Raw genomic sequence first — 22,564 nt, 5'->3', positions numbered from 1 at the left:
TGATCCTCCAATCCAGCATATCCTTTTTGAGACAATCGATGATTGTACTCGAGTTTCTCCCTAATCTGTGCATGTTGAGAATGCAAAGACTCAAAATCTTTGGAAAGCCTTGAAGCTACAAAGGCATCCCATTGTGCTTTCTCTATGAATTTATATGTTTCAGGGGGTTGGCTTAATTTCTCCTTGTCATTGGTGTATGGAAGGATATAATGCCTCGTTAGTGTAGACTTGAAATCCTTCCATTTCTTGGCAGCAGAAGCTAAAACAGAGTTCTTGCCCCCTTGACCTACGACAAAAGTCATGTCAACTGCTTCCCATATCTGCTCTTTTATATCCTTGGGGATTTGGGACCATTTCTTGTCCACAAGTGGAACTCTGGAGCGTGCCAAGACACCAATGTACGACTGCATTTCACTATGTGCTTGGCCAATACCTTTCCCCCTTTTATTGTACTCAACAATTGGCCTCGGTTTCTGAAGCTTTCTCTTCACAACACGAGGCATTGTGCTCATACCTCGACCAGTCTTTGAATCATCAGAGATTGTTGTCTGGCTTGTTGGTTCTGTCTCAGCAGATGATGAAGCAAACTTCATCTTCTTTGAAGACTTCATCTCCTTCGAAGACTTGTCTTGAGGAGCTACCATTCCAAGCTCCTTATCTCCATTTTTCTTGGAGCCAGAATCCTTAGTTTGTTGTTGAGAAACCATTTTAACAGACAAAACTGCAAGTGAAAATATTTCAGGAAAAGATTAAGAACACAAACGGCGGTTATTAATAAAATACGACGTATGATATGATTTTAAACGACGCAATGAAATAATCTCAGACGTAATAAATGTTTAAAAACATTATTTATATAACGTCGTGGTATTTATGTTCACACGACGTCAATAGTAATACACCGTCGTGGTAAAACCATTATTTATATAACGTTGTGGTATTTAAGTTCATACGACGTCAATAGTAATAAACCGTCGTGGTATTAACATTCACACGACGTAAAACAATAAGATATACTGTCGTCTATATTAGATACCAACCCTAGTTTCTTTTTCTTTATATTTTATCAAATAAGGGAAAAACAAAAACCATTGTTCAGAGAAATCAAACCTGCAATTAAACAAGCAAATAAAAAAAAGACTATTATTTTAAAAACAACTTTGTCAATTTTCAGACGACGCTAGAACGACCGACGAACCGTCGTGGTCTACATATTTAACCACGTAAATAAGAACTACCGTCGTCTTATTTAGTTGAGGTAGTTGTCTTCAAAGTATGAAACTTTCCCTCTTTGTCTGTATATTTTATCAAACTTGGAAAGAAGTAAAATGATTTTGGCCAGAAAAAAGGTAAAAAGATTTTTCAAACAAAAAGCGTATGAGCATGCAAAACAGTAACCAAAATAGTGAAAATGAAAGCTTACCTTTTGCGTGCAATGAAAGCAAGAGGAAGACGCGATGTTTAAGTTCAGAGGCGACGAAGAAGACGAGAGGAAGACGATGAGATACTCTGACAGTGCTCTGACAAGGAAAAAAGACGAAAAGTTTTCTCTGGGAGATTGAAATTTTTAATCGGGTTTGGAAACAGTGCATGTGTAAGTCAGGTAGACGAAAAGTTGCTTACATATAAAACCATTTCAAAAAAAATAATACGGCGGTTACATATAACTACGTCGTTTTTAACTAACACGACGAAATATTTGTTCTACGACGTGGAATCCTTTCATTTAACGTCGTTACGTTTAATATAACCGACGTGGATTTGAATTTTTAAATTATGAATAGAATTTTTTTTCCCGTGACCTTTCAGTTTATTTTTCAATTACAGTGCGTTATAAATAGAGTTTTTTTTCCGGAGGAAATTTAAAACGAAGGAAATTAATATTCTGGAATATGTAAAGTTTCTTTTTTGGATGACAGATTTAAATAAAATAAGAATATAAAAACAACGATTGTTTTTTTTACTGTTGCCGTTTCTCGTCGTCTTAAGTAAGACTAAGACGACGTAATATATTTGTTGAGGGACGTTGATTTTTTTAAACGTCGTTAGGTATAATATAACCGTCGTTGAAAATTGTCTCTCTGATTGCAAATTTGCAACGACGTTAGGTATAATATTTGTAGATACACAAACGCACACACATCATCAACTTCAAAAAATTGTCTCTCTGATTGCAAATCTGTGTCATCTGTTAAGATTATGATGTGGAACAGAGTTCCATCTCTTAAGATTTCGTAACCCTTGGGTTCTCAGAAAAATCTGATTATGTCGGCGGTTTTCTATATAAACCGTCGTGGTTATTTCAATTCTTGTCATTAAGTAGATCTACCGACGTAGGATAAGAAAATCAAAGAAAAAAAATTGTTAACAAAAATTCTAATTAAGACGACGGTTTAAATTAAATGTACGACGTATAAAATTAATAAATTCGACGTTAAATTTTATAGAACAATTTAAAGATAACGTCGTAGAACTATATGATAATGACGTCGAGATATTTATATTTTCCGTCGTTGTAAATTATTTTAATACGGTGATATTTTTTATTTTTAAGCCGTGGATTTGTTTGTAATTATACGGCGTCTTATACGAAAACTTCGTCGTTTTATTTTATGAGTAAAAACGGCGGTTTTTATTGAAATCGTCGTCTTTAATTTCTACGTCGGTCGATTCATAACTTCTGCCGTTCTTTGTTGGCTTTGATTTTACACTGCGAAAATCTGTTTCGAATAGACGTCGGTTGTTTAATTAGATACGTCGTTGTTTTTGAACAGCCATTTGAATCTCCATTTTTTAGTTGTCTAAGGTGGTATTACACGACGGTGTTTTTAGAACCGTCATCTTTTTAGAAACCACGGCGGTTTTCATTTAGACCGTCGTTGTTTTCTGGTCGTGTTTTTCACTTTTTGTAGTAGTGGTAGTCCATGGAGTCATAGACATATATATGGATTACCCCTCTCCCACAAACTCAAAATGCCTTGGAGAGGATTTGAATTACTTTTTTTTTTTTTTTTTTTTTTGTGGTAATGAGAGCATTTGGAATTTGGATAAGAAGAAGAGAAACCGAGTTGAGTGACGTCTAAAATAAGCAAAACAATGAGAAATTGGATTGAAAGTGGTTTATTACTTTTCAAACAAATTAAAGAACTACCAAGAAAGATACATAATTATATAGTTGAGCAATTTGAGTATTAAGATAATTATACCTTTTCTTTCGATTGAACTTGAGAACTCTACTAAGGCCCCGTTTGGTTCATGGGAAATGAGACTTGGAAATGGGAAATCAATTATTTTCTCGTGTTTGGTAAGTCTAGGTATGGGAAATCGTTGCCTTGCTCATGGGAAAGTAAGGGGAAAAGTGAAGCTATCCTCTCAACTTGGGTTTTGGTTTCCCCCCTCATAGGAAAGTTTGGGAAAATGAGCTAACATTAATTACATATTTTTTATGACCATTTTATCCCCAATAACAATTTAGAATTACAATATATCATTAAATGCATTCTTTTTTTATTTAATTTAATATGGGTATAATTAAAAATTTATACAAACTTTGTTTTCCATTCCTACTCAAAACAAACATGGGAAAGGAAATAAAGTGATATTTTCCAGTTACTTTCTCAGCATTACCAAACGTGGGAAATGAATCTTCCATTCTCATTCTTTGGTGAATGACATGGGAAATGATTTCCCCTCAAATTCATTCCATGAACCAAACGAGGCCTAAGACTTTACCCAATTCATGTCCTTGAATTAAGGCTATGGAATGAGTCATTTCTTGTTCATGCAAATTGTAGTTTGACACATATGCCAGAATAACTTATTCCAAAAAAAAAAAATTATATACACATCTCAATACTTGCATCAACACAATATTGACTGCATACGATTATATGTCTGGTGATGATGATATAAAAAAAAAAAATTGACACTACCCACTAATTTGGGTTGCACAGTAGAAGTGGAGAGAAGTAGTTATGACAATTGACAGGACCCGACCTAAATTTTACTTTGGAATCTTAGCCGGACCCTGTGCGTGTCTAACACCTGGTGGGTGTCAGACACAAATGACCTACTTGCTCTTCTTTTCAAAACTTAACTTCATTTTAGGTTTGACTCCTACTGAAAATTCTGCAAAATCTCCCCTGTAATTTGTTCTTTCCCCAAAATTTACACATATCAACAAGCACTTAAATATATACATAAACTGCCAGTATACATACAAATACGTTCCAATAGTTAAATACGTCATAGGGCAATATCAGAGCAACTATACAGATCAATTTACAAGGAAGGTAACAACTTGTGAACCAAAAACCCTACATCAAACTGAGTTAGTGCATGAAGCGGAAACTGCCTTGTGGTGGTCACAGATGCACGTCTACTGCATAGGGGCGCAAAACATTGAAAATATGAGTGGACCAAAAATAAAGTTTAGAAAATACATAAGAATATACTAACCCCACTGTAAAAACAATTATGCAAAACTAAATTATCCTTTTCATTATATTCGTACTGAAATCAATGCATTCATATATTTATATACGTACATGCCAATCATGCTCTTGGTCAATAAAACTCTCATAAAATCATTGAAATCAATTTAAAATTACCACCCACGTGTACCCCTTTATTTCTGTCAATTCCTTATATCCGTTAATTCCTTATATGCCATCAATTCCCGATATCCGTCAATTCATCGTGTCACAATTTGTGACATATCCTCGCAGGCCTCAGTAATACAAGGTCGACTCGAGCCTCAATCTCGCAGGATTCAAGAGACCTTTAGTCAACCTGATCCGCATTCCTCACTCCCACGGTCCAAGCGTCCCCGAAACTCGTGGGGCAACTGTTAAGCGCGCTGATTATACCGAATGCAATAATTTTATTCAGAAGGCAACATTTATTCCGAAGGCAACATCTTTATATTTGGGTACCTAAGGTGGCTTAAGAAAATATAAAATTTCTAAAAGATCTGATGAATAACTGAATTTCTGTTAAACCTAGAAGTCTGCTGCCATTTATCTGATATTTAGCTAGAATTTCCTTTTCATATATCCTTAAAGGATATCCCACTCGGCAGCATATAAATTAAAATATTTAAAAGCACATATCAAATATTGGAAACACTAATCTTTGAATAAAACTTATTCAAGATCAAGTAATGGTTATAAAACAAAAAGTCCACTCACTCCTGGTACTAGCTAGCTGGACCTCTTAAAGGTCCCTCCTGCGGGTCTGCCCAGTCCCGGGTGCCTGATTAAATCATCATGAATATATAATTAATAAAACTGCTCGGTATAAGTATTTAATTAAAACTCTAAGCCCCGGCTCTTAGAAGTACATGCACTAACTTTAAAGTCATTCATATGCCCACTTAAGCATTTCAGACGGTTAGAGCTGTCTGAAAAGATCCGAGACTCGCTAAGCGATAAACTTCCGTATTGGTCAACCCGGGATCCCGTGAGGTCCATGACTTCTAATTACCAATCCGAGTTCCTATAAGTTCCTCACATTTTAATAACCATGTCCTACAAGTCTTGTCCGAATTGGATGGTCGGATTGCTCACGATCATACGATCGGACTGCTCATGATCATACAATCGGACGATTATTATTTAACTTAATCTCTGAAATATTAAATCGGAGTATCCGGGACTTCGATTCTCGATCTGTGAATTTCTGCACGATCCTAGAGATACAAGGTATGACATACGTGAATTTGGGTTTGATCCAATGGTCCGAACCTATTGAACCTGAAAATTGCACAATATACAAAATCCGTTCGAGGCTCAAACGGTATCCAAATTGGAATCTGAGCACACCGTCGTGCTCGGGACGACGTGTGGAACATTCTAGGACAAAAAACCAATATAGACACCCCGGAGACGCGCCGCCACCGCAGGCGGTGTATTGAGTAATTTTCCGGCGATCAGAAAACTCCAAATCGCCGGCCAATAATCATACTACGGATTAAGCACATCAAGGGGAGTAACTTTATACCTTGGCTTGATGATCAATTCCACCTCTAAAGCCCTCGAACGAAGCTTTCTGTCTCTTGAAAACTTAGGAAATTTTAGTTTCAAAATCAAAGAAATTGGAATGGGTTCACGTTGTGTTTTCGAGGGATAACACAAGGGAAAGGTAGAAGAGTATTTTGGGTGTAATTACCTGAGCTGTGATGGCAGGAATTGGCGTGAAAAGACTACGAAATTTCTGGGTTTGAAGCTGCCCCTTTTTGGGCTCATTTTTGGCTCTGTTTCGATCAATTTTCTGGTCGATTCGCTTGGAATCAAGGCTGGATATAGTTATGTATGAAAAGAGGAGAGAGAGAGAGAGAGAGAGAGAGAGAGAGAGAGAGAGAGAGAGATGAAGAGTGTGCAAGTTGTGGCACCCGATTTGGTGGCTGGACAGAGGAGAAAAGCGAGTTTGAAAATGGCTGTTCGTGAGGCTCGCGAAGGAGAAGAAAAATCAGGGTTTTAAAAATTTTGAACTTCAAAAAATTTACGGTTTTGCCACTGAACTTGTTTTGATCGTAACTTCTTCGTTACAACTCCAATTTGAGTCTACTACGTGTCTACGGACTCAACTCTACATGCTCTACGCAACAACGAAACTGAAATTTCCAGATTCCTTCCTGATCAAAAAGTCAACTTTTCTCCAATAAACCATTCAAGAGGCAAAATTGTCTTTCCCTCTAATAAACTAATAATTAAATATTATTTAAGGATCGGGTTATTACAACATAGTTTTGATGAAATTTCTCAAATGGTTTTTTTCATAATCTAATATTTGTAGGGACAAAATTCTCCTTGTAAAAACTATTTAACAACATTTTTACAAGTTTTCGAAGATCTTTCACGGCAATTTTTCACACTTCTGGTGACAAAATATTCATAGATACTTTGGTGGCTAGCAGGGGATGTGGAGAATGTGAGAGTGGCATATTGTATACGTACGCTTCTTGTATTTAAGAATTTCAGGTAATAATCTCTGCCTAGCTTCCTCCTCCTTTTTTCTTTTATACCAGTGATAGGACCCGACTCAATTTCCACTTTGAAATTCGAGCCAAGTCCTGTGCGTGTCCGACACCTGGCGAATGTCAGGCACAAAGGACCTTTTTACCCTTCTTGCTTCAACTTCTCTTTAAAATTTCCTTAGACTTCTGCCGAAAATTCGGCAGAGTCTCCCCTGTATTTTGACCAATCCCAAAATTTTTCACCTGTTAAACAATCAATAATTTCAAGCCAACTGCCAGAATAATTCAAATGACAAATCCCAACTCCAGTTTTTCAGTTTCAACGAGATATCAGAGCATTTTCTAAGTTTCAGGGTTTCAAGGATTTTCTACCAAACTCTACCTTACATGGTGACGCGGAAGCTTTGAATGGCCCGGTGGTGGATCCCGCGTACTTCTACGGCCTGGGGCGAAAAACAAGGTTAAAAATGTGAGTTGACAAAAATAAGTTCTTGAAAACAATTTTATAAGCATAATAACCCCCATTTAAAAATAACTTGATAAGTAAGGCTAAAGTTCACCTGTGTTTAATATAAGGTATTCATCTGAATATATATATATATAATCGTAAAACTGAACAATTATATAAAGATATAAAATGCGCAAATATCAAAGAAACTGGTTTGAAAATAGCTGAAAATCATAACTGAATGAAAGAGTTAAAAATCCTTTGAAAATACCACCTATTTGTACCCCTGCAATATCCGTCAATTCCCCTGGCAGGTCTCGAGCGCCACGCAGTCCACCCGAGCCGCAAACTGGCGAAATCAGGGGACTATGATCAGCCTGATCTGCCGGCAGATTCCTCGATGACACCAAGTCAACTCGAGTCGCTCTGGCAGGATGCAGGGGACCGTAGTCAGCCTGATCCGCAATCCTGGCAGGTCTCGGGGACACAAAGTCAGCCGAGCCGCAATCCTGGCAGGTCTCGGGACACCAAGTCTGCCGAGCCGCAAATCCTGGCACTCACGGTCCGAGCGTCCCCGTAACTCGTGAGGCAAAGTCAAGTGCACTGACTGAACTATAATCAGACTGGATGTCCGTAGACATCAGTCCGACTCTGGGTAATCACCAAAAGTAATGGGTACATGGTGGTTTTCTTTGAAAAATAAATTTAGAAAAACCTGATGATTCTCTGTAATCTGATAAATCTGATAAATCAGAGTTCAACTGTAAATTTTGTATCATAAACCTCAAATCTGCTGCTCAACTGAGTAATATAAAAGTAAAGACATCTTACGATACGATTCATGGTTGGAACACTTGCTATAATACTTATTCAAGATCAACTACGAGAGTATATTCAGATAACCTTATTTATAAAAACTTATTTATATAAAATCAATATAAAATCACTTTAGAATTCTTATTTATAAGAAATTTTCTATATAAATTATTTTTATGTAAAATCATTCATGAAAGAGAGTCCACTCACAGATGGTCCGAGCAAATTTGGACCCTTTGAAGGTCTCTTTTGCAGTCCTGCCGGGCTCCTGATGCCTGATTACCCATAAAGATTAAATTAATAAACTGCTGAATAAAAAGAATTTCAACTAAACACCCTGCCCCCGGCTCCTAGAAATACGTGTACTTGTTTCAGGTTACTCCTATGCCCACCTTAGCTTTTTAGACAGTTAGACCGGCCTTAAGAGACCCGAAACCTTAATAAGCGATAAGCTGCCAAATCGGCCGATCCGGGACCCCGTGGGTCCACGGTCTCCGATGGCCAATCTGGGCTCCTCTGAAGATTCCTTACAGAAAAGGAACCATGTTCTGCGATTTTGGTCCGAAACGGACGGTCGGATTAGCCAAAATCGCGTTATTGCTTAAAATCCAAACCTTAGCCCCAAGGTTCGCGATTCCGAAGTATCCGGGACTCCGATTCGCAATCCGTCAAATCCTACACGATCCTGAGATCATGTAGACCGACATATCCGAAATCCAGCGCGATCCGATTATTTGACGACACTGCACCCACGGATCGCGCGATATGGAAAATCCGTTCGGGGCTCAAACGGACTCCGAATTGAGGTCCGCGAAATCCAACGCGCTTGTGACGACACGAGGGTCACGAAACTGTACATAATTACTTCACCACCCTCGCCCACGCGCTCCAGCACTCGCGGGCAGATTCGGGTGTCTAAAGCGATACCGGGTGTCGAAAAATCTCGAAACCAAGACTCCAAACTCCTACCCTAGGTAAAACACCCCATTTGGAGTCACTTTTGTTCTTGGACATACCCCAAAAAGTGACCGGAAATAGTAGTTTTTGGCGGCCGAATTTTCGGCCAAATTTCAAGTCGAAAATTGATCTCTTTAGAGCTAAAATCGATCGAAACCCATACATCCATCAGCTAGAACACAAAAAATATCTGAGAAACCATACCTTACTCGATCGATTTGGTGGAGAAACGAAGGAGAATTTTGAGCTGGAAGTTCGGATGAACTCGGGCGAACCTCCGTCGGAAAACATGGTTTTCCGATCAACTCCAGGCGGCCCACTGGTGGAGGTCGGTCAGGTCGTGACGGCGAGAGGGAGGCGGACCCGATGGTACCCACGGCGGAGATCAGCTCGGCCTGTGGTGGCCGGGCCGTCGCCGAGAAGGCGAAGGGTCGCACGGCCAAGTCACGCGGGAGGAGAGAGAAAAGAGAGAGGAAAAACTGACGGGGGAGAGGAGAGAGAGTGGGGATAAAAATCTGACTTTTTGGCCAAATTACCGTTTTGCCCTTTGCGGTTTTTAGACCATATCTTCTTCATTATAGCTCCGATTCGGGTCTACTCCATGTCTACGGACTCGTTTCGCCGTGCTCTACGCTATGGCGTAAACGGAATTGCCAAATTCTTTCCCGATCAAAAAGTCAATTTTTCCCCTATTAATTAACGCGAGGGCAAAATAGTCTTTTCGTTAGAAGATATTTTCCTTACTTTTTAGATATTTTCTTTCTTTTTAGATATTTTGTTTTGGGTTCTTACAACCAGAGTGTAAAATTACAAAAAGTTACTGCTTGATTTTCTATATGAAAATTGTGTTCAACAAGCATAAAGGAAAGTGAGCTTTCTTCTCAAATTAACAACAAATATTAGAGGGAAGTGTGCTCATATAGTTGACAGTAAATGAATTGTGACAAAAAATGCAATACAGAACTTTCAACACCTTATGGTTTTGGGTGCTTATTCAAAGCAAATAAAACAACAACAAAAAGAAGAACAAAGACATTAAACTACTGCTCATTAATTCTGTGATGTTTTACGGTTTGGGAGCAAGACCAGCCTTGAGCTTTTGAATGGTGGCTACATCTGTCTTGAAGGAGATAGCCAAGACATTGTCGTCAATGCCGGTGGTGAACAAGGTGCTGGGGATTGATACTGTTCCTGCATTTGCACTTCCGAAGGCTGAAATTGCTAGAGCTGGGTTTTGTGAATCAGCATTGTACTGGAAGTGGGCAAGTCCCTTCGGAAACACAAACAGATCACCTGCTTGCAGAGTCTGGGTAAAGAGGTTGTTTTTCGTGTCAACAAAACCGACTTCAAGGGTACCATCAACAAGGAAAAGGAGTTCAGCAGAGCGAGGATGAGTGTGCGGTGGGTTAGTAGTGCCGGATGGGAATTGAAGGACGGCATAAGAAACACTCTGCCCATTAAGAGCAGGGAACTCTGCCAGGGTTGCCTTCAACACCGTGAAAGCTGTGGGAGGAGGGCCTCCTCCAACAAGAACACGAAAGCCAGTGTATGTGAAGAAGTTTCCATCTACTGTTCCATTTGGAGGAGCAATGAAGTCAGTAATAATGTCCGGGTCTCCAGCGGTCGCTATCTGAACAATGGCAATCGAACAGATTAGTAGTGAGAAGAATTTGAGGCTAGAAGTCCTTGAGACCATGGTTGGAAAAACTTGATGAATAAGTAGAATTGTGCTAGGTATTGCGATAAAATTGGTAGGTTATGAGATGTTTATGCTTCTACAAGGACAATATTTATAGGGTGAGGGTTATGTGAAATCTAAAGAAACCTTAAGGCAAGTTCGGATATATTAATGTATTCCTGCAGGCCTAGCAGCTGATGTGAACTGGAGATGAAGATTACTATGTAATGTTTCCTTGTTTTAGTTGCCATTTTATAGCTGTTTATTTGTTATATTTCTTGAAAACGAAACCAACAAATATTACAACTTTTGCTTATCTTCATCAACTGATCAACATTAAATATTAAGATGTAATATTAGAATAGAAGTATATGCTTGGACCTTGTTCTTTTTTGGATGTTCATCCACTTTGACTGAAATATGGCCTTTGTTCATTACATTTTATGTTGACTAGTTTCCAGCAAAAGATTATTATTAAATTTTTGTACTGATACAAGGCTAGCTAAAACTTGTTGTGCATAAAAATGAAACAAAAGGGCTTTTCGGGCTTTTCTTATTGGCTTATTGCCATTGTTGTGAGAATGTGAAGGTAAAAGGTCCCCCATTGGAAAGTTATAAAACCTTGCAAGGGCTTATAAGGAGTTGGGCTACTCCCTTCATTTTCTATTGGTTTTGGGGTGAAACCTCAACTTCCTTCATGGTATCAGAGCCCTATTGTCCACGTGTGAAAGCCCAATGGCGACATGTGCTCCACGTCACTCAAAATGTGTTGTCCACGTGGAGGCGCTATGAAGTTGGTAAGAATGTCAGGGTCTCCCGCCATTGTCATTTGAACAATGACAAATGAAGAAAATAGTAGTGTGAAAAATTTGAGGCTGGAAGTTCTTGAGGGCATGGTTAGAAAAACTTGATTAATTTGTTCAAAAGTAATATGCTATTGCTAGCTGTAATATTGGATGGTTGGATGAGGTTTGGGGGCTTATAAAGGACAATAATTATAGTGTGGACTGAGTCGTATCAAAAGAGAATGCAATCGGGTTCGAAGATACTGTTGCTGCAGGGCCTATCTGATGTCAATTGCAGATGAGGATTACAATGTCTTTCTTCTTGTAGTTGCATGAAGTTCTACAGCTGTTAATTTGTTTGTTACTTCTCGCGAATAAAATACCAAGAAGGTTTTAACTTTTTCTCATCTTCATCGGCACTAGACATTAAAATGAATAGAATAGAAGTATATGATTAGACCTCCAACTTTGTTGGATCTTCGTCCATTCAGTTGAGCATATGGTCTGGTTTCACACCTCTCTCTGCTGTGTACATTTTTTCAAGAAAGTAGGCCGGATACATCTTCGAGCGCTTGTCCTAGTTCTTGACAACAATATGAAAGGTTAAGTTATGCCTGTTCCAGCTTAACATCAAATTGGTTTTATGCCAAAACTAAGGAGACAATCTCTGTCTTCACACACAAGGCTAGCTAAAGCTATAAGTTGTCCACAAAATGTAACTGAAGGGATAAGTGACAATTGCCGAGCAAGTGAAAGCATAGAACCAAAACATGAAGACAGAACAGATCAAAATAAAATACAACAAAACAACCAAACGGAAATATGATATATCTCCTCAATTAAAAGTTAAAAAACCAGGTTTATTAACTGCCCGGCATGATCTCCTAATCTCCCCTTGTGAGCCAGTAAGGACTTCAACTCCCAACTTAACCATGGCCTGCCCGAATTTAGTGGCGAAGCTGTTAGTACCGTTATTCGCTAAGGCGGTCACTGTGGCCTGAGTTATGGGGTCCAAAGCTAGCTCTTGGTCAATTTGAAGAATTCCTCTACGGGCTACTATCTCCTTGTAGAACGAGTTATCGACAATAAACGAACTTTGAGGGTTCTGGTCCAAATTAGTAGCATTGGTGCCTGCTGAGTTTTGAGGGCAGATACGTCTCAGCCTTCCTAGTAACGCTACATTCAAATCGGGGTCAGGTTTTCCAGTGTTCTGGAAATTGTAAAGACGATCTTGGAAGAGAAAACAATGTGCCACCCCAACAGTGTGGCCACCTACATTATCAAGCAGTAGGGCAGAAATTTAAGAACAAGAATATTAAGAGAAAAAAAAACAGATGAATTATATTTTTTTAGTACCAACTTACCAAGAAGATGAACCATATCAGTCATATTGAGTCCTTTTCTAGCAAATGCTGCAACTGAATCAGGCACTGATATTGAGGGAGCTGGGAGGTCAACATTTGCTGCAAGGGATATCAAGCCATCCCTTCTCCCTGTTTGAACATTGTATTGCCCTCCTCCGCTCTGAAAGTACATAATCAAATTTCACCACCATGAACTAATCAGTATAAGCTTAATTATAATAATGAAGCTGATGTAGTCATGTTAGATTCCATAAAAAACCATCAAACTCAAAATTTACACAGAAAAAGATAGGGTTTGCTTACCAAATAAACAGCTTCTCTGGTAGCAATGGCAATGATATCAGCACAAGAGACAACTCCCCGGCATACACTTTCCACGGCAGTCTTTGCAGCGTCAATGACGTCAAAACCCCGTACGCTTAGATTTGGAGGAGCAGTTTTCTCGCTGGCGCTTCCATCTAATAGAATGGATGCATCACATCCCTTTTTGAAAAATATGAAAGCATTAGCTCATGCAGTAGGAAATAAAAGAAAAAGATCATCCTGTTATTTGGACCACATTTACTAACCACGTTATTTTCCAACACAAGAGAAGCGAATCCCCCTCATATGAGTCCATACGGATACCATACATAGTACATACGTGATCAGTAAATGTGATTCAAATGGAGTATAAACCTTAGTTTTACTATTAAGAAAGGAAAGACTTATATTGACAAAGCAATCGTGAAACTGCATGCGGATGAGGGCAGCAGCGATTGTCCGATCCCTGAAAAATTTTGTCCTGACTATGCCGGCTACAATACCTTCAACATCTACAAACCGGCCGCATTTTCCTCGGTAGAATCCTACCTCTAACGCACCAGAGCACTGGCCCGCGAAGGTCAAAAATATGAGCCAAATTGCTACTACTGCCACTGCAGCTGTGCTAGACATATTCATCTTGATCTTAACTTAAGTTCAGAGACACTAATTGATGAACAGTATATGCATGGAACAACAAAGCACATCTTTTCCATTTATAGGAAAGAAGGAAGCTCTCGATGGGAAACGTGGTTTGGTACTATTACAAGTGGTATGTTTTGCACATCTTCTTCTCCACTGACAAGCTGTTCTAAGTTGCCTCTCTAAACGTGCTGTCATGTAACAATATATATACATTGAACAATACGTATAGTGGACTGTGTAAAATACATCTCAAAGAACAGCCAAAGAATTTTCTAATATTAGATTATGAGAATTAGAAAATGGGCAAGGTCAAGGGGTAGCGTTTTTCTAATGCTTAAAATCTTGGATCAGCTGATCCTTGATTTATTTAATTATTACAATGTGGACTTTCATGACGGGGGGATTTTCTTTTGTGTTTTTGTATCTGTGAACTCTTTTTTCTTTTCATGAGCTGAATCATCTAAAATGTCTGCTGATTTATTGTTTTCTTCATGATTTGCATCTTTATCTTAGTTTGGAGAGATTAATTTAGGGTAACTTAGGAGAAATTGTGTATAAGATTTAAGATAATATGCATACAATTACTTGCAAATTACACGTATTAAGTAATTCATGTCAAAATTATACTTAACAACGTTGTTGAATTAAAAGGTTAAAAATAAGCTAATGTAAGTTTTCAAAACCTCCACACACCCAATGAATAAAACCCTCTCTCCCAAACCCTAGTCCCGTCTCTTCCAAAAAAACCCTCCTAGAGCCATTTTCATTATGGGGGGGGAAGCCATAGTTCTTCCTCCCCTCTCCACTCTTCTCTTCCTCCCTCTCTTCTCCCTTTAGTCAAAGACAAAAGGTTTTCCCTATTTGTCTTTGTTTTGTTAAGATTTTCCTCCAACCATCACAAGCAGCTGTGTCTCGGTGTCGGATCTCCACCTACGTTTCAGCATCGGATCTCCACCATCATCCTTTTTGGGGTTTTTTTTCTGTTCCGAAGAAGTCACAGAGACTCTTTGGGTTCTCTGTGTAATTTTCACATCTCCTTTTGTGAGAGCTTTTCATTTCTTCTTTGTAAGATTTTTTCATCTCTCATTTGTGAGAGTTTTATTTGTATTGTTATGCTTGTTTTTTCAAGTTTTATCTCTTTTTTATTATTCTGAGTTTGCAATATTAATTGAGATGTCTATGCCAGAGTTTCTTCGATCATGTGTGATCATTAGTGGAGACACATTAGATTGTCTTAAATTTGATGTTAGATCGCTCTGTTATTGTAATAGCCATTTATGATTAGTTTGTATTAATTATTTGTGACTAGTGACTTTTTTAACTGAATTATGAATACAATTCTAAAATTTCTATAAAATTAAATATAAAAAAAGGACACACAATAATTATTTCCCATGACATTATTGTGTAACATAAAATTTTGGAGTGGCCGCAAATACAACCCAATGAAAAACGAAACATTACCTTTCGCAAAAATAAAAATTTAAAAAAAAAAAAACGAAACATTACTCATTGTCCTATATGCGATCTCCTACTGCCATCTGTCCACTTTGTCTTGGCCCTACAACAGCATCCCACATCCCGAAATTAGACTCGACACGACAGTCGCTTCAGCTCAAACCCTCAATCTCAGCTGTCTCGGTCCGAGCTCCGAATAGAGTGGTAAATTTTCCAAAATATCATGGGCAAAAAGGTCAAATGGAGCTGGACCTCAGCAATTATCGGAGCGGCGTCGGCTTTAGCGACGACAGCGCTGTTGTCGTCGAAGCCCAAGGACCCAACCTTCCACCTCATCTCCATCAATCTCACCTCCTTCAAGCTCAACCTCCCAGTTCTCGACACCGACCTCATCCTCAACGTCCACGTCACCAACCCCAACATCACAGCCGTCCACTACTCCTCCACCTCCATGTCCATCTTCTACAACGGCTCGCTTCTGGGCTCGGCCGAAGTTCAAGCCGGCTCTCAGCCGCCCAAGTCATGCCAGCTGCTCCGCCTGCCTGCGCGGCTCGACGGGCTCCAGCTGGCCCACCACGCCGCTACCTTTGTTGCTGACGTGGCGAAGCGGGAGATGGTGCTCGACGCGGCTGTGGATATTGCTGGGGCGGCGAGGATTTTGTGGTGGGATCACAAGTTTAAGGTTCACGTGGATAGTCGCGTGACCGTTGATCCAGTTTTTCTTGACGTCATTGATCAGGAAATAAAGTTGGAGATGGAGATTTTTCTAACTTGAGTTGAGTTCCCATGTTTTTAGAAATTATAAGTGTTTTTAATTTTCTTTCTAAAGGTATTTTGGCTTCTTGCTGGCTTTGTTGTGTGCAGTAGTTGGTTCCCAATTTGGAATCCAAACTATTATTTGTGTCACTTTAGTATTTCATTTAAATGTTAGCGTGTAATAAGTCCGGATTCGAAAGCTATGCAACGCAATATAAATCCAAGAGCTTACTAAGGTCTTGAATTCAAAAGTTGAAAAAGAACATAGACCGAGAGAAGGTCGATTGCTCATCTGCATTAATTTGGTAATTTGGTTAAGTCAAAATTAATCAAATGCACTTGGTCTAAGTAGGATAAGACTTATCATGAGTTTAGTGTTTACTTAGATTAAGATTAGAATTTTTTAATTAAAAAAATTAAGTCATATAATATTTTAATTTTCAACTATTTTTACTATAATGTCAAGGCCAAAACCTAATATTGAAGTATTGAGAGTGAGAAAAAAAAACATAAACATAAGAAATAAAAATAAATTAACAAAAACTAAAATTCCATTCAGCACGTTCACTCCACCTCCAACCCTTCACGCCCTTTAGAGCAATTCCATCCCAAAAGATTAAGGAAAGGCAAAGGCAAGGCAAAGGCTTTCATTATTCACTTGAATCCCCAAATAGCAAGAGCAAGGGAATTTACTATTTATTTTATTTTATTTTATATTTTTTTATACTTAAACCATTATGTTTAGCATGAGAAGTGAAAAATAGGACTATGTATTTATATATATAAAAATTCTGAAAATTTTGGTATTTTTTTTTATTTTTTTATTTTTATTTTTATTTTTAGTTGCTAACATCGTCAATGACGTCATCAAACCCAGGCAAGATTTGTCTTTGGGCCTGCCCAGGCTTGTGGTCTCCATCAATTGTATGGTCTTGCCTTTGTGCGCTGGAGCCAAAAGATGGGCCTAGGCCCCCTGCTACCCAGGCAAACCAGCAGCGCTGGACTTGCTCTTACCCCTACTCATTTGGTGGCTGAATCACAAAGACCCACCCCCAACCACTAAGGGCGGAACTAGCCCTGGGCTGTGGCCTAGGGAAGGTTTCGAGGAAAAAAATAATTAAACATATATAGCCTAATATTTTAAACTAAAAATAAATAAATAAATATACAATTGCATATCCTGCCACACAGTGGTAGACCTATTAAGCACCTCTTTTCGTAGGAAAAATCATTGAATGTGCTTCAAATTGCCTCTTTGCTCAGCTGGTGGTGATGTATTACAGATATACATATTACTTTATTTCCATTTTCATCATTTAAGTAAATGTCTTTGTCCTTTTACTTTCATTTATTTCTTGTGTTTACAACTAGTGTGATTTATATAATTTAGTGTATACTTTTATTTTTAGAAAAATTATAGAAACTGTTAATACCAAAAAAAATTTATCATTAGATTTTAAGCTAATAACTTTAGTTATACCACCCATTGAAAAATTCCTGGTTTTGCGCTTGCCTATTAAGCACCTCTTTTCGTAGGAAAAATCATTGAATGTGCTTCAAATTGCCTCTTTGCTCAGCTGGTGGTGATGTACTACAGACATACATATTACTTTATTTCCATTTTCATCATTTAAGTAAATGTCTTTGTCCTTTTACTTTCATTTATTTCTTGTGTTTACAACTAGTGTGATTTATATAATTTAGTGTATACTTTTATTTTTAGAAAAATTATAGAAACTATTAGTACCAAAAAAAAATTATCATTAGATTTTAAGCTAATAACTTTAGTTATACCACCCATTGAAAAATTCCTGGTTTTGCGCTTGCCAACCACCACCCATATTCAGCAAACAAATCTCTCTCGTTCCCTACCCCGCCACATCTCCTCCCCAATGTTCCCCCATCCAGATGTCTTCTACCTCTCATATTCCTTATTCGAGATCTACGAAGTGCACCTTGTCTTTTCTCTCGAAGGCTTCCTAGATCGCTTGATTGGCGGCGAAGTGGGAGAATTTGATGACGTCATTGAAGACTTGGAAGGCCCAATGGTGTGGCCCAATAGGGTAGAAGGACAAAATTGACCCCTATATTTGGTCATCTATCTTGGACATTACGTCTTTCAGTTAACTCCGAAAAATGATTAGGGGTGTACAAGATCCAATTCAATTCAAACCAATCTAAATTCAATCGATTTCGATGATTTGGCAGATTTGCTTATGAGAATCCAATTTAATCCAATCTATAGTTAGTTTAATGCTTATTTTGCTCTTATAAGTATTTGTATTTGAAAATGTTATGAATATTTTAAGTCATTTAATATAGTTGTGTTTAATATATTATATAATCAAAATAATTTTCTCTAGTATTTCATTTATATTTTACATTTACGTCTATTAAAATGTTTAATATTTTATTATTCTTTTAAAAATAATAAAAAATTCATTTGAAATCTTGCTTTTGGAATGTCAAAAATAACATATCAACCTTCAGCCTTCATTCCACATCAGCTTTGACACATTAATTGAAGTGATATGAAATTTTATTTCTAGCTGTTAAATATCTATGTAGCACTTTTAACACATCTGTCATAATGTTCTAACATAAGTTAGAATCAGGACTTATTACTGCTACACGCCATCTTCTACTGCCACCTGTTCACTTTGTGTTGCTGCTCTTCTAAAGCTGAACTCCAAAACGACATTAAAACAACACACTCAACTCAAATCCTCATATCTCAAATTCAACTCCGCCGCCCCATTTTCTCAGTAAATTCGTCCAAACACCATGGCCATGGGCATAAAGCTCGACTGGAGCTGGAGCTCAGCTATAATCGGCGCGGCGTCGGCTTTAGCAACAACGGCTCTAATCTCCTCCAAGCCCAAGGACCCCACCTTCGACGTCGTCTCAATCAAGCTGACCTCCTTCAAGCTCAACTTCCCGCTCCTCGACGCCGAGCTCATCCTCACCGTCCAAGTCACCAACCCCAACGTGGTGCCCATCCAGTATTCCTCCACCACCATGTCCATCTTCTACAAGGGCGCACTTCTCGGCTCGGCAGATGTCGAAGCCGGCTCCCAGCCCGCCAAGTCGTCCCAGCTGCTTCAGCTCCCGGCTCGGCTGGACGGGCTCCAGCTCGCACACCACGCCGCTAGCTTTATCGCGGACGCGGCGAGGCGGGAGATGGTGCTTGACGCTGCCGTGGATATCGCTGGTACCGCCAGGGTTTTGTGGTGGGATCATAAGTTTAAGGTCCACGTGGATAGTCACATCACCGTCGATCCAATTTTCCTCGATGTCATTGATCAGGAAAATAAGTCCAAGATGGACATTTCTCTCACTGGAGTTTAGAAGTTTTATTTTTATTTTTATTTTTATTTTTAATTGTATGGTTTCATGCTAAGCTTAAATTGTTACATCAGTGCTTCCAAAATGCAAAATGTAATGAAATTGAAGAAGTGCTAAGTAAGTCCTTTCATTTTCTTTGCGAATTTTTAATATTAATCTCCTTTTCAATTTGGCTACATCAGAAGCACGAAAGAGGGAATAGTACGACCGTCTATACCTGATTTTTTTTCCCTTTGGCCCCACAAAGGACAATGACGTGGCAAAGGTTCATTGAACCAAACTTTGGGCCTAGAGACGAAAGTATCCAAGCCCGAAGCGAAAAACCGGGAGTTCAGACCTAGCAAGCCCATGAGCGTAGAACAACGGGCTTGGTCGTTTGGCGTTGAAAATATAAGTTTTGTTTCATTACAGCTAAATGATACTGGGGTGGGACCTACGGATCCAAAAGATAAGAAAAGGGTTGTTCCAAAATATCCATACAAAGAATAATCTTGTCCATTAAGTGAGTATAATAATCATTTTTCACTCACACGTCACACGAAAGGAAAGAAGCACGCCAAAGCATGCTGGTCAATGGTGACACATGTAATTCTTAAATTAAACAACCCCGAGTAAAACTTGAATAATTAGCTTGCCTAAATTTAGATCATCTGCCTAACATTATATGAATATATATATTTTTTTATAATTAGTTTTTTTGAGAGAACCTCGATAATACGAGGGAAATTTTATTGATCATCAAAATCAACTCGACAGACTTAATGTCTTATCTGTTACAAGCATCAAAGACTAGACAGTCTTTAATAATATTTGGTAATTCCTCAAGCCACTCTACTCTAAAACCACAAAACAGTATGCCACATTGTTGGCTTTATGCCTAATAAACACAAAACTAAACCCATTATGGTTTGTAACTTGAGTAAAAGGAGGAGGAAGTCTAAGTTGGAATCTATTTCAACATTGTGAAAGAAAAACACTACGAAACTATAATTAGGAAATTGATAATAACATTTCATTATGAATAAGGCTACTTTTACCGCAATTTATACTACAAGTCCATACCACTCTATATGCAATTGAAGTGACTATCATTATTGTTTAATTGAATTATTTCATTTCATCATCATTTCAGTTTTATTAGGCAAGTTATTATGCTTTTCTCTTTAAATGAGCATGTTTTGACTTTAAGAAAAAGATAATCTTTGATAGGATACCATTATTTTTCTTGCTCCCTATATAAACTCATCTTGGCCGTAGCCATAGTTTGTGACGTAGTTTCTAAAATTACGCAGTACCATTCTTGTGATGTTGAATTACAACCATTTGAATGAAGTTTTTCTTTACAAATATGTATGCCGTCCATGTTTTCAATATATATATATATATATATATATATATATATATATTTCTTGGTCATTCGTTATGACTAATATATACTAACATACATAAGAAGATGTCAAACATCTTAAACCACCCCCGTTGACTAATCTTCTGTAAATTTGGCGAATGACCCATGGTGATGGTAGGGGTAGAAACAAAATTTTTTTAGTGAGGTTTGGTGTTCAACTTATCAAACCAGAAGAAAGAGACTGGACCGTGTGAGAATTTGAAGAGCTAAAATTTGCTACTTTGAAATATCTCACTCCAACATACTCTACTAATAACTTCTTTAGTTTATTCACTTATTTTTTTTTAATTATTGTTATATAGACATTTGTAAAAAGATTTTTTTTAAATATTTGAGTATAAAATAAGATATGAAGGAATATAACATAAAATATAGGATGAAGTGAAAACCCAAAGAAAATAATTAACAGTCTGTTTGAACGAAGGAATTGAAAATTACATATCTTCCTAAAATGACAGAATTTAGATTTCCATCATTTCAATTTCTGACAATTGAAGATTTCAGTGTTTGGATTATGTATGTCAAATTTTGTAAATGACGGAATTTAATAAATGACACTATTGAAATTGTGAAATGACGCATATTTTAGTGGAAATTAAACTTGGGAATTTGATTCCCTAATTATCATGATTTTTTATGCATGTCATTTAATAAATACCGAGCTTAAGTTGCTAAATAAGGGAATTGTCAATTTCTCCTCTTAAGTTCTCGACTTTTAGCTAATCCCTCATCCAAACAGAGGATGAGAGAAATGATGTAAAGTTGATGAGAGTAACTGTTTCCAGTAGGTGAGGTTCTTTTATTTGTGTATTTTAATTTAATCTTGTCCTATAACAATAGGAGATAATATTCTTTTTTTTCCTTTTTAAAATTTAAATTTTAATAAGAAATAATATTATTTTACTCTTTTATTTTTATTTAATAATTTATTCTCAATCTTTATTATACTTGTTATTTGTACACCGACTTGATTAACTGACTTAATCCACATATGCAATATTTATTTTTTTTATTAAAGATAATTTGTGGCGTTTTGAAATTTTTACTTTTTAAGAGTTCTCCCTTTATATGAGTAACACCTTGTGGGTACACTACAAATTTTACTTCAAGGATGTGAATCGGTCTACTTTTCAACTCTTCGGTGCTCTAAAAAAAAAAAAATTAAAATAACAAATAAACACGGTGCTCCAAAAAATAAATAAATATAACAATCATATCTAATTGAGTGATTAAATGGATTCGGATTTGCTAGATGTTTTGTACATATGATTTTGGAACGAATAAATGTGACAATTTGTTATGAAATTGCCAATGTTGAGATCCCTAAAAGCTCTTCTTTGTAATTTATCTTGGCTCATTAAAAAAATGCCCCTTTTTTAAAATATAAAGAGTGCCTTCTCAATCGATGAGCGGAATGAGCCAAAAATGAACTCTTAAAATTTACTGAATTCATTTGTGGTGATGATTGGAGGAGATTTAGTTGATGTAGTTCAACAAAGTGCGGAAATAAACAAGAATTCCTCCTTATCAACACGTCCACGTCACCTCTCAGGAGGAATTACTTAAGCCGTCCATCTCAAAACCCAAATACCTGCAGCCGGCCAATCCCACTACACCACTAGATA

The 22,564-nt window shown here is 37.6% G+C and overlaps 4 protein-coding genes across 4 annotated transcripts; 2 read left to right on the top strand and 2 right to left on the bottom strand.

Moving 5' to 3' along the window:
* Positions 1-10,263: 10,263 nt before the first annotated feature.
* Positions 10,264-10,893, bottom strand: LOC117632747 (putative germin-like protein 9-2). The gene has a single exon (XM_034366310.1). The coding sequence runs from the start codon at positions 10,891-10,893 to the stop codon at positions 10,264-10,266; it is 630 nt and encodes a 209-aa protein (XP_034222201.1).
* Positions 10,894-12,495: 1,602 nt separating this feature from the next.
* Positions 12,496-13,966, bottom strand: LOC117633056 (peroxidase 60). The gene is made up of 4 exons (XM_034366728.1): positions 13,736-13,966; positions 13,328-13,507; positions 13,025-13,184; positions 12,496-12,932 (listed from the first exon to the last, which is right to left on the bottom strand). Exons 1-4 carry the CDS (start codon positions 13,964-13,966, stop codon positions 12,496-12,498), a joined length of 1,008 nt encoding a protein of 335 aa, XP_034222619.1.
* Positions 13,967-15,532: 1,566 nt separating this feature from the next.
* On the top strand, positions 15,533-16,355 carry LOC117632143. The gene has a single exon (XM_034365563.1). The coding sequence runs from the start codon at positions 15,654-15,656 to the stop codon at positions 16,203-16,205; it is 552 nt and encodes a 183-aa protein (XP_034221454.1). The 5' UTR covers positions 15,533-15,653; the 3' UTR covers positions 16,206-16,355.
* A 2,470-nt stretch (positions 16,356-18,825) lies between these two features.
* Positions 18,826-19,681, top strand: LOC117631839. Its single transcript, XM_034365160.1, has one exon. It carries the CDS (start codon positions 18,971-18,973, stop codon positions 19,532-19,534), a length of 564 nt encoding a protein of 187 aa, XP_034221051.1. The 5' UTR covers positions 18,826-18,970; the 3' UTR covers positions 19,535-19,681.
* The last annotated feature ends 2,883 nt before the right edge of the window (positions 19,682-22,564 follow it).

The sequence above is a fragment of the Prunus dulcis genome, chromosome 6 (assembly GCF_902201215.1).
Source record: "Prunus dulcis chromosome 6, ALMONDv2, whole genome shotgun sequence".
NCBI lineage: Eukaryota > Viridiplantae > Streptophyta > Magnoliopsida > Rosales > Rosaceae > Prunus > Prunus dulcis.
Note: the sequence above shows the minus strand (reverse complement) of the source record. Positions and strands in the feature narration are given on the sequence as shown.

What these genes read in the sequence shown, in the direction of transcription:
- LOC117632143 (XM_034365563.1), top strand. Translation starts at nt 15,654, where the DNA reads ATGGGCAAAAAGGTCAAATGGAGCTGGACCTCAGCAATTATCGGAGCG.
- LOC117631839 (XM_034365160.1), top strand. Translation starts at nt 18,971, where the DNA reads ATGGCCATGGGCATAAAGCTCGACTGGAGCTGGAGCTCAGCTATAATC.
- LOC117633056 (XM_034366728.1), bottom strand. Translation starts at nt 13,966, where the DNA reads ATGAATATGTCTAGCACAGCTGCAGTGGCAGTAGTAGCAATTTGGCTC. An exon ending in TTCACGATTGCTTTGTCAAT is followed by an intron (nt 13,508 to 13,735) that starts ATAAGTCTTTCC and finishes TTTTTCAAAAAG; the next exon opens with GGATGTGATGCATCCATTCT. An exon ending in CCAGAGAAGCTGTTTATTTG is followed by an intron (nt 13,185 to 13,327) that starts GTAAGCAAACCC and finishes ATGTACTTTCAG; the next exon opens with AGCGGAGGAGGGCAATACAA.
- LOC117632747 (XM_034366310.1), bottom strand. Translation starts at nt 10,893, where the DNA reads ATGGTCTCAAGGACTTCTAGCCTCAAATTCTTCTCACTACTAATCTGT.